Below are 11,745 nucleotides of genomic sequence, written 5' to 3'. Positions count from 1 at the left end.
TTCTTTGATAATTCGAGGGATAAAATAATCAGGTTTTTCTTTAAAACACTCACTAAACAGATTTTACCCTAATTCTATCTTATTTGTAGGTGCCCCATCGTCAAATGCAACATTTTTTTAGGATGGATTGCAAAATTGGAAAAAAAAATTCTTCTACCTTGAACATAATATTTTTCAGCTTTTGCAATCCATCTCAAACAATGGTGTTGTTGTTGTTGTTTAAGGTTTTGAACAACCATGATTTATTCCTAAAAGTCTTTACTGATGGATTGCAAGTGCTTAAAAAACATTTTCCAATTTTTGGAACAAACACCTGATTAGTAGTTGGATGCATTCCAAGCATGCAAATTGTATATGCTAGTGAAAGCAGTGCTAATCATAGCATAAACAAACAATATTGGTGAAGGCATGTCTGACATTCAAGACAAATCTCTACCACCTTGTATGGGTCCTGGACATGCTGCATTTTTTATATTCTGGATACACAATCTTGATGTTCTGCGAAGATTTATTGTATACAATGTATTTTTGATATCCTGGGTAAATAATGTAACCATTTTATTTAAAAAACTCTAACCCCTCGATTTTGTTTTAAAACCGAAGAATTAGAGTAAAATAATTTTTTTTCTTTTCAAAAATGGTTACATTGTTTACCCATAATATTAAAAATACATTGTATGAAACAAATATTGTATGCGACCTGCTCATGCTCTAATTTTAATATTCTGGGTAAACAATATAATATTCTACTAAGATTTATTTCATACAATATATTTTTAATATTCTGGGTAAACACTGTAATCATTTTTGGAATTTTTTTATTTTACTCTAATCCCTCGGTTGTTTTAAAAACCGATATGATAGTTAAGTGTTTCTTTCACTATTTTTATTCAACGACCTTAAACAAATATTTCTCGTCCATTTAAAGACTATCAACGCTCAAGAATCCACCATTAGTGATCTGCGTGAAACCTAAGGGACGTCCATTATATAAGTTCTCTTACAATATTGGAAATCTAAATGAAACATATGAAGCGCTTGAAACACAAGGAAACTTGGAAAAGTTCTCTTCAATGGATTGCAAGAGCAGAAAATCAACTGGGTTCAAGGTTTGTTCTATTAAATTTTTATTTATACCGAAAATATTTTTGATTATTGATATTAATTATCTTATCCATTTTTTTCACCAGAAACAAATTCATGCAAGATCCATAGAGAATATCCTTTAACAAACCCTTTTGTTTTGTTTTGAGAAAAAAGGTTCTCAGTATTTGATCTTGCCTAAAATATCAAGGAATTGAAGATCCAACATATGATCTTCATGGATAATTTATATAATATTCTTTGTAAACACTATAACAAGTCTTATTAAATTAAAAACTAATGACCCATAAGTTTTTATGATAAACCGAGATAAAAAGGCGCAGATTTTTGTAAATAATAAAAGTGAAGGAACTCGGGTTCAAACCAATGCCATAATAAACCTTTACCTCAGTGTTTTAAAAATCGAGGAGTCAAGTCATTACTTTTCATGATGCCCTTCATTACCTCAATTCTTTTGATAAGGTAAAATGCATTTCGCGTCCAGCATTAGAAGCACTTTTTGTAGTAGTGCTGCTTACCTGCTGCGTCGCTTCTTCACTATTCATCGCATTTGCACAAGAAACAAAGGAGACATTTAAGGAATGGTAGCTTAAACAATCCCCATAGTCATAAGTGCTAAAAAGAAGATCCTGATACAAACAAGATAGAAAATTTAGTTCCTTTGTCATATGCAAAAGAATAAGTTTGGGGTTGCTCTTGGAAGTGAGAAAAGTTTAAGTTTGGGGTACTAGAGATATTGGTCACAAATTCAAAAATCTTGAGAAAAATCAAGAAGTTGAAATAATTTCTTCAAAAAGAAAGAGAAAAACAATGATAAGGACCATAAAATGTTAATCTCTAGTACCGATTCAATAAGCAAGAGTTGATATGAAAAGAAATATATAACATAAGGAAAACTAGGTTCCTAACTCCAAAGATTTAAGCATACTCTCCCAAATTATCCTACCTTAACATAAGCCCCATTACAACCTTAAAATCCCTCCAAAAGTGTGTGTTTAAAGGAATTTGATTAATTTTGTTAGAAATTTCGCAAACTGATGGTAAAATACTTTTGTATGTTGACTGAGTGATTACCTTGTCAGTGCGAGTGAAATAATAGTGATATGAGAGACAAGTTGAGTACTTGTTGTGTTGGAAAAACTTTTCTGATTTATCTTGATTGAAGCGGGGAGCGAAAATAATAATCACATAAAAAAACACAAAGGTAATATTCATTGGTAAGAGTAAAGGGTTTGTTTTTTTGTTTGAAATGTGTAGTTGCAAACAAGTTACTTGAGGACAAGCCATATATTAAGCTTGGGGTTATGTTGACACTATATTATTACATATATTTCGTGGAAGAATTAGAGAAATATTAGTCGATGAGGAGCAAATTTGAAGTATAAAGGCCAAAGAATGATGCAGGAATCACTAATTATGAAGAAGGGAGCAAAAAGACCAAAGTTACTAGAATAATCATGTAGGCCATCACACATTGTCGTGTGCGTGATAGAACTGTGAAAGCAGCATCGCGCGTGCAATGCTATCTACGACGCGCGATTGACCCTTTTTCTCAGCTTGTTCTGACGCATTATGGCTGAAAGTGAAGAAAAAGAGTTTCGGGAATGCGATTTTGAGAGTATTGAAAGCCATTAGAGGCTAATTCTTCAAGAATTTTCTCATGCAATCTTCATCTTATCACTTGATATTTGTTTGTATCAGTATGAGTAGCTAAACACTTATAGGTTAGGTTTTGTTTGATGAACTTATTTTGAACTTGTTGGGACATATGTTTAATTTGTCAATGTATGAATAATTGAAGTTATGTTTTTATTTAATTGCCTCTTGTGTGTAAATGCTTTTTATTTGAGATATCCTGTTAATCTAGTTTTTTACGCATAGAGATTACTGACCATTAGTCTATGAGTTGGAACTAGGGCAATTATTGTACTTATGCTGGTTGAATAGGAATAGGAGACCTCTAGTAGTGGCATTTAAATTAACGTCCCGTTGCATCGCCTAATTTTACTTACGCCGGTTGAATAGGGATATGAGACCTCTAGTAGAAATTAGTGAACTATACAAAAAAGGAATTGAGTATAATGGTTTTGTTAATTCGGCATGAAAATATAATGAATTTATCATTCATGTAGTGCATTAAACATCAGCAGAGAAGAAATAAGGGATTCTATGCAAAACATGACCGCTTTTGCATTATTTTCATATAAACTTTTAATTTTCAAAAATCATACTTGAAACCTTCCAATTGTTACTTTTTGAACTTGGACGACTATTATTTTGTTAAATAGAAGTCCTTGTGAATACGATCTTATTTTATTACTTCGATACTATTGGCACACTTGCCGAGAAGTCATCAGAAGTGTAAATGGAGAAGAAGTCACCCGCGCCTTTGGGAATGACGGAGGAGAAATACATTTTTTCCTGAGAAAACAATAGGACAAAAAGAAGTCACCGCCACCGTCGAAACCATCAGAAAGGAACTATCAACCTATAAATCTTATTCTGAACACCGAAGTACCTATATCAAACAAAACCTCTAAGATCTGGAACCCAAAATAAGAGAAAGTAAAGAATCCCATACTTGTAAGAAGGTTGAAAGTTTTGCTGAGAGGACAAAAGGAGATGGCTCGAGCAAGTTTGCAGAAAGTTAAACAGAATGTGAGGAGAACAGTCCTTCTTATAGTACAACTCCGAACCCCCTATGGGTTTTGTGAAACATACATGTTACCTATGCGTGCCACCACCGTTTGCAATCTCAAAAAGTAAGTAATCATTGATTGCATTAAATGAAGGAGAATAGGTTTACATCGTGATTGATTAGCGTCTCGAAGAACTTACCTTAACTAAATAAGGGACACCTGGATGCTGACTCATCAGAAGAAGATTATAACCAAAGACCACGCCTACTATTTCATACGCCTTCGGTTGAGGGACTCACCTATTATTTCACTTTCCCTTCAATGAGAGACTCGCCTATAAGGAGAGAACTGCCTAGAAAAACTGTTCTCAATCGTGGGGATTTTCAACTAGGAGAGGAGCACGTGCAAAAAAAGAGCGTGTGTAAATAAAAGACACCGATACATTTACGTGTATAATTAATCAAATGCGAGTATATATAAGTCACAATTATATCATCAATATAATAGTTTTCTCTATAATATCATAATTTGTAAATTATTTAACCTTTTCAATCAATCAACCAAACTATTCTTTGCATTTTATCTTCTTTATTTTAATTATTTTTATAATTTTTTGGACTAATAGTTCAATTTTTTTAAAATTCACATTTAATATTATCTAAAATAGTGGAGAAACTTATAATTCATCAATGCAATTGTTTGAACGCAAGAAAATCACCTATGAGAATTATCGGTCAATCCTCAACTAGATTTCACAATTCGCCAATATGTATATAATTTATTTTACTAATGTTTTATAATATATATTTTATTTAAATTTGAATTAAAAAATATTTAATTAAGGATAAATTTTTACTATTCAGTTAAAATTGATAAGAAATTTTAAATTTTCCAATAGTTATGGTGTAAATTTGGACAAGATAAAGAAAAAAAAAGAAGTGATGAGTATTTGGTAGTTGACAATTTCTTACGCACCATCGAATTGATTAAAATGCTCTTGTGCTTCCGTAGATGCACTTTCGAAAGTACCATTTTTTTGTTTAACGTTGTTTTATTCAGTAGATGCACTTACGAAATTCTTTCGTAAATGCATCTAGGGAAATGTTTGACGTTATAACTCGCGCCAGACCTTTCCCCTCCCTCATTCTCTTCATTTCAAACTTTTATCTCTCAAACACTCTCAAACTCTCTAAACCCCAAATATCAAACTTCAAATTTCTTTCTCCCGAGTTCGGCCTACATTGTCAACATCAAGTATCAACACATTCCATCAAGTTTAAATCTTTATTTAATCGGTAAGTTTTTGACATTTTGATTTATTTTAGGGTATTTTGAAATCAAATTAGAATATGATAATTAGGTGTAGAAATGATTAGATAGGTTTAGAGACAATATAGGTGCTGTTTGTGGTTTATTTTAGACAATCAAGCAAAAAAATGGGGTTTTTGGGTGACTGAACAGTGCAGTTACGCCATTGTTGCGTTTCTGAGCTTCAGTGCCTTTCGTAGATGCACCTACGGAAGAGATGAAAGTTAGGGCATTCCGTAGGTGCGTCTACGGAAGCACCATACATTTTGAAACTAAGGTGCTTCCGTAGATGCATCTACAAAAAGAGTATTTTTTTAATTTCTTGTTTATTTATAAATCATTGTTTATGTATAGATACATAGTAGCTAAGTAGATGTTATCACAATGCAGACATTATGACTCACGGTCCAGATAGAGATATACATGGGAGGACTGCACAACACGCACCCGTGCGACGTGAACGAGCGCGTGTAGTATTTTAGGTGACTGATGGAGCTGCTGTTCCACCTGATACACCCACTCCAGCCGAGCCTTCTACATCTGTCCTAGTTCATGGGCTCTCTACACCTGTTCCAGTTGATACACCGTTCTAGCCGGCCCTTCTCCATCTATCCTAGTTGAGGGGCCTTTCCCATCTACTACTACTTCACGGAGGGCCCGAGATGATGCTAAGGGTTCCTCAAAGATGCCACCCCCGCAGACGTCATCATGGCACTTCTTCTACTTTTACTCATGTGTCTGTGCCATTGAAGGGCGATGCAGAATCTGCCGTGCCACTTCCGGCGGGACACGAGGATGAGTCGGTGCCAGAGCCTATCTGGTACCCTGGGGGTCCTATAGACGCATCCCTTTTGACATGGTATGAAGATCATGAAGCTAGGCGTATATGGGATGGAGATGTAAATTTTATTTGTTAATTTCTTTTTTTCTTCAGTTTTTGAATTTGCTTATTAATAATCGTGTTTATTTTTTAAAAAAATTTCAGGATAGGGATCCGCAGAGATTCTACAACCACGGTCGGAAGATTGCGGGTCTTGCGCAGCCTAACGAGTTGTGGTTCCAGGATGTACTAGCAGCTTCTTGCCTGAAGGACCTCTGTCAGGTGGGCTACACGATGATACATAATGGGATGCTGATGGCATTTGCGGAGAGATGGAATTCAGAGACTTCCTCATTTCATCTTCCTCACGGCGAGATTACCATCATTCTAGATGATGTGGCATGCCTCCGACATCTACCTATCAGGGGTACCCTCCTTGGTCAGGGTTGGATGACGAAGGAGCAAGCAATGAAGATGTTGATTACTGAGCTGGGGTGCGATCTGAATGACGCACTTGAGGAGGTGGAGAGGACTCGCGGGGCGCATGTGAGGTTTCACACCTTGTAGAGGTTATATGACACGGAGCTTCTTGCGGCACATCAGGCTGCTGGCGACGAGGTGGAGGCGAATATACACAGAGAGCGGGCACTGAGGTGCTTGTGGAAGACAAGGACGATGGCAGGCAGCTATACTCTTTTAGTGGTAACAATCTTATCCCCTTCTACTTATTATATATTTGTGATAGTAAATTAAAATAACCGTGTTTTTTTTCCAGGCTTGGATACTACAACACTATCTAGACATTATTGGCTAGGGAGAGGTGTCAACCTACACTGAGCTCATGCCGCGTCCCAGTAGATTCAGCCCCCGCAGAGGGAACCAGGAGCCTCTACTATACAGGCGCGTACTTGATCGCATTGCTGTCGAGGACGTACGTTATGACTGCTATGCTGAGTACTGGAAGACGATTCCCTTTGATGAGATAGAACTGTATTCTAGATTGTTGGCCGCCAACTTGGCCATCCTTGTATGTTATCTTCTGGAGCGCGTCATGCGTCAGTTTGGCTACGCACAGACAATACCTCGCGACCCTATAGTCTCAGCTCCTATCACCATGACCCGTCGGCAGTTAGATGAGGTATTTGCAGACTGGGAGCATCACATGGTTCCTGAGGAGGCTCGGACGAAGAGAGCAGAGAGCGACTAGAGCTGCATCGAGGGGTACATCACCTGGTACTACAAGGAATCACACTCGTACATGTTGCCCGCTGCACCTAGAGATCCGTTTAGACCAGACCACGAGGAGATTCTGCAGGCTCATCAGGCTGAGTTGGACCACACTCACGATCTCCTTCTTCGATGTCGTGAGATAGCTGATACGGGACTGCCATTGCAGATGGTTTATTCCCTGAGGAGTCTCCGCAGAGGCGTGTGGTGGATGTTATGATTAGGCTGGCACAAGAGGCATTTCTATACCGTAGAAATCGTGCCAAGACTGGTGGGGCACTTGACGCTAGAGGCAGAGTCAGGAGAGGCCGTAGTGGACGCAGAGACGGAGGTGGGACCAGAGGCAGAGGAGAGCAACATGATAATGTCCGACACACACAGTACTGATGCCTGTGGTCTATTTTTATGTTTGTATTTTCTTTAATGATGTATGTATGTTACTTATGTTATTTTGATGATGTGTTCGACATTATGACCGACATTATTTATACCATGTATGTTTTTTGGTCTACCTACTATTGTCTTTAATTTTATATTTTTGTAACCAAAATTTAGTTTTAGAATGAAATGAACATGATTTGAAAATATAGCAGACTGTTACGTAGCTGCATTTACGGAACACTCTTTTCACCACGTTCCGTAGATGCATCTACGGAAGACTTCCTTAACTGAAATCATTGGCTTTTGTAGATGTACATACGGAAGGAAACACATTTTTTTCAAAATAAAAATACTTTCGAAAGTGCATCTACGAAAACTAGAGGCAAAATTGAAATTCCGTGTAGTGTGTTAAAGATCCATTGGGTGCATTGAAATATTGTCTTGGTAGTTTACTATGAGAAAAAATAAAAGGCAATTATAATGATAGAACAAAATATACTTTATTTCTAAAATAACATAAACGGCATTAATTACCGAACCTCAACACCGTCTCAATTTTCATTCGTAGATTCTAGTCATGTCAACCATTGCAATTTGCAAAATGCAGCCTGGCTAAGGTCCCACTGGCCACTCCTACATTTGTTTTCTATATTACCATGTCTCACTTTTTCTAATTTTTTTTTGCATTATTGTCTTTCATCAATTACCAATATACCCTTTTACTTCTTGTAACAGGAAAAACCTTATATCGTACTATATTGTGATATTGTGTAGCACAACACCTTAAAAAAATTTGTCGTGTTAGTATTGATGTTCAAAATTGACATCAACGCAACGCAAATTATTATTATGTAGACTTTAGGGTCATGATCTGAAAGGGCAAATTCGTACATTTGTTGTCACATGCAAATAAGTTAAACAAAGTGGAACAATAGCATATGATGTTACAACTGTATATTACAGAAATCATTTTTAAAACTTATGATTATTTAATGAACTTCCAAACCTCGAGTTCAGAGATCCAACACAAAAAATGGATGCAAAATCTTCATTTTCCCTTGTTCTTTTCATTGCAGCTATCATAGCTTCTGCTTATTATGATTCAGCTGAAGCTGCTATGACTAAGGGATCTTTTGAAGATAATTTCAGCATAATGTGGTCTGAAGATCATTTCACTACCTCTGATGATGGACAGATCTGGAATCTCTCCTTAGACAATAACACAGGTATCAAATCACATGCTTCATAAACAACATTCATTGTAAACACTTTATTGCATGTACTTTCTATTATTGCTATTACTATGTTATTTTTTGGTTTTAATAGGATGCCGGGGGTTTGAACCCGGGTTTCTGTATCTGATGTCTCTGTGTTGAGTTGGCTTAACGAGACTTATGTTATGGTTTGGTTTTAACAGGATGCGGATTTCAAACAAAACAAAAATATAGATTTGGTTGGTTTAGTATGAAGCTGAAATTGGTAGGAGGTGATTCTGCTGGTGTTGTCACAGCTTATTATGTAAGTACACTATTAAAAGTGCTTTTTTTTAAGTGCTTTTTTGTGTTTCTGTGAATCCAATTTGGTGTGAAATTGTTGTTGCAGATGTGTTCAGAAAATGGTGCCGGGCCAACAAGAGATGAAATTGATTTCGAGTTTTTGGGAAATAGAACAGGACAACCTTATTTGATTCAGACAAATGTGTACAAGAATGGAACCGGTAATCGCGAGATGAGACATATGCTATGGTTTGATCCAACTGAGGATTATCACACATATTCAATCCTATGGAATAATCACCAGCTAGTGTAAGTTCAATCCTAATTGTGATCTTAATTCTTACAAGTCATTTTTCTAGTATTTCTTTCTTAGCTAAGGTGGGATGAAAATTTGTTTACTAAATATTACAAATGAATTGGAAACAGGTTTTTTGTGGACCGAGTTCCGATAAGAGTATTCAAGAACAACGAAAAACCGAACGATTTCTTCCCGAATGAGAAACCAATGTACTTGTTTTCAAGCGTATGGAACGCGGACGAATGGGCGACGAGAGGTGGACTTGAAAAAACAAACTGGAAATTGGCACCATTTGTGTCATCCTACAAAGACTTCAGTGTTGATGCTTGTCAATGGGAAGATCCATATCCTAAATGTGTTTCAACCACAACCAAAAACTGGTGGGATCAATATGATGCTTGGCATCTATCAGGTGATCAGAAAATGGATTATGCTTGGGTTCAAAGAAACCTAGTGATTTATGATTATTGCAATGATTCGGAACGTTTTCCGACTTTGCCTGAAGAGTGTTCATTGAGTCCATGGGAGTAATCAGTATTCTGTAATGTATCAAAGGGGAAAATATCATTTTTCTTTTATTCATTTGCAATTCTATTCCGTAATGTAAAAAAGCGCATCACATAATAGATGAACTTCACACATGGTTTACAAATTGTACTAAATAGACTAAAAATAAAATTACATAATAGTTCCCAAGTTTGACTAAGTAGAATCAAAAGAAAATCCCATGATTGTTTCCAGCTTGTAGTGCTTAATAGCTGAAAGAGATTAAATCTGTAAATTTTATTCTGGAACAAATATGGCGGAGATACCAAACTCTCACGGTGAAGGTGTGGATGGATCCGAAATCTCTTCATAATTATGAAGGCAACACCAGTATTTGAGTTATATTGGATAAGTTCGGAATTGACTAATACCATTAGAATACCATTTTCTGAAATAAACAAGGGCTCAACCGAAAAAGCTACATTATGGGTGAGATTGTTATAAGGAATAATCATGAACTTAGTCCATGACTCAACAATCCCATATTCTTTCATTATCCAAAAAACCCAATGATAATTTTCTGAGTCAGACATACAAAGACAATCACTCAAAACAGACAATACCCGGTATGTGTACATATTGTTGTGACCATCATTTTGAGGTAACAATAATTCCACGTAAGTCTCCTTTTCGACATGAAAAGAAAGAAATGTGTTTTGATTAGACACTAACCAATTCATAGTGCCACTCACAAATTTACCATAACACATACTCAATTCATAAGAGAAATTGGAAATTGTTTTCCATCCATCATCATGACCGAATGTATGTATTTTGGTTACAATTTGACTGTTAATTTGCACAACTAATAGCACCTTATATTTGTTATTTATTTGGTCATATCCAAAGCCAAAATACCTTATGCACCAATCTTTCGAAATAGGTGCCGAAGATCTGTTGGATATCAACCTAAGACAAGGATTGCAGAGTCGAATGCAGAGTGGAACGTATTCAAAAATAAACAGAAGGCCGTTGCATGAACCTATAATATTACAATAGATGTCCTCTCTAAAAAGGTCGATACCGTGTTCAACAGGGGTTGATGTGTTTTCTAATAATAAATTTAAATTGTATGATAGAACTTTCCCATGTTGTTTCTTAAAAGAAAACACTAATTGTTGGCTGATTATGGTAGGATCCGAGGTCGAGGTTTGAAGATGATTCTTTACGAATTGAGAATCCGAGATTGAAATTTTCCATGTCTTACATACACACTTACATTGAAGGAGGGATCTCACCGGAAGTCTAAGAAGGATCTCACATATGATTACTTCCGGCAAGACAGGCAATGGAACGGTGGCGAGTTCTAGCATCTCTCTCAAAAGGGTGGCTTCTAATCCTAATACCCATTGCTTCAGATCAACCATTTAAATAGTAATTTTAAAAATTTAAAAATAGAGCAATGCTAATAAAAGGGAAGACTTTTTAAAAACTCACGAAATCTACTCCGTGGTATTAAGCATTTCATTTCTAAGAAACCGGTCATTTATATTGATGAGAGAACGATCGGGTTTGAAGGAAGCACATTTGCCTCCAGTCTTATTTGCAGCACATTTTCAACCATAGGAATAAAATGGAGTAACATTTATTACCGTCAAATTTTTATTCACTATAGATTGTTTACGTAAGATTCTCCTATGCATCACTAAATATTTTTAGTCTTTTAATTTTTTAATTTTTTTATACTATTTAATATATCATATCGATTATTCTTTTTATTTTATATTTTTCTTTACACAATATTATTTAACAGTTTATTATTCTCATTTTTTTCTAATATTTTTATTGTTTATTTAAAAGGTAATATAATATGAAAATAGGACACCAAAAACACTCTTATATGTTGAAATGGATAATACATAAAAAAAAAAAAAGTAAATTATATTTATAGGTTTCGATATCAAATACTAACCAACAAATTTTTTA

General features: G+C 35.6%; 2 protein-coding genes across 2 annotated transcripts; both read left to right on the top strand.

Annotated features, from left to right (window-relative positions):
* The first annotated feature begins 5,713 nt into the window (after positions 1-5,713).
* Positions 5,714-7,078, top strand: LOC131648547 (uncharacterized). The gene is made up of 4 exons (XM_058918301.1): positions 5,714-5,950; positions 6,037-6,417; positions 6,475-6,573; positions 6,686-7,078. The coding sequence occupies exons 1-4, from the start codon at positions 5,714-5,716 to the stop codon at positions 7,076-7,078; spliced, it is 1,110 nt and encodes a 369-aa protein (XP_058774284.1).
* Positions 7,079-8,437: 1,359 nt separating this feature from the next.
* Positions 8,438-9,912, top strand: LOC131611512 (probable xyloglucan endotransglucosylase/hydrolase protein 8). The gene is made up of 4 exons (XM_058883511.1): positions 8,438-8,705; positions 8,897-8,997; positions 9,082-9,284; positions 9,402-9,912. Exons 1-4 carry the CDS (start codon positions 8,513-8,515, stop codon positions 9,802-9,804), a joined length of 900 nt encoding a protein of 299 aa, XP_058739494.1. The 5' UTR covers positions 8,438-8,512; the 3' UTR covers positions 9,805-9,912.
* The last annotated feature ends 1,833 nt before the right edge of the window (positions 9,913-11,745 follow it).

Source organism: Vicia villosa, linkage group LG1 (assembly GCF_029867415.1).
Source record: "Vicia villosa cultivar HV-30 ecotype Madison, WI linkage group LG1, Vvil1.0, whole genome shotgun sequence".
Classification (NCBI taxonomy): Eukaryota; Viridiplantae; Streptophyta; class Magnoliopsida; order Fabales; family Fabaceae; genus Vicia; species Vicia villosa.
The sequence above is the reverse complement of the archived record's forward strand: the minus strand, read 5'-3'. Positions and strand labels throughout refer to the sequence as shown.

Coding starts and splice junctions, on each gene's coding strand:
- LOC131648547 (XM_058918301.1), top strand. CDS start 5,714: ATGATGCTAAGGGTTCCTCAAAGATGCCACCCCCGCAGACGTCATCAT. Junction 6,418..6,474: donor AGAGGACTCGCGGGGCGCAT/GTGAGGTTTCAC, acceptor GCGGCACATCAG/GCTGCTGGCGACGAGGTGGA. Junction 6,574..6,685: donor GCAGCTATACTCTTTTAGTG/GTAACAATCTTA, acceptor ATTATTGGCTAG/GGAGAGGTGTCAACCTACAC.
- LOC131611512 (XM_058883511.1), top strand. CDS start 8,513: ATGGATGCAAAATCTTCATTTTCCCTTGTTCTTTTCATTGCAGCTATC. Junction 8,998..9,081: donor GTGTTGTCACAGCTTATTAT/GTAAGTACACTA, acceptor TTGTTGTTGCAG/ATGTGTTCAGAAAATGGTGC. Junction 9,285..9,401: donor TGGAATAATCACCAGCTAGT/GTAAGTTCAATC, acceptor AATTGGAAACAG/GTTTTTTGTGGACCGAGTTC.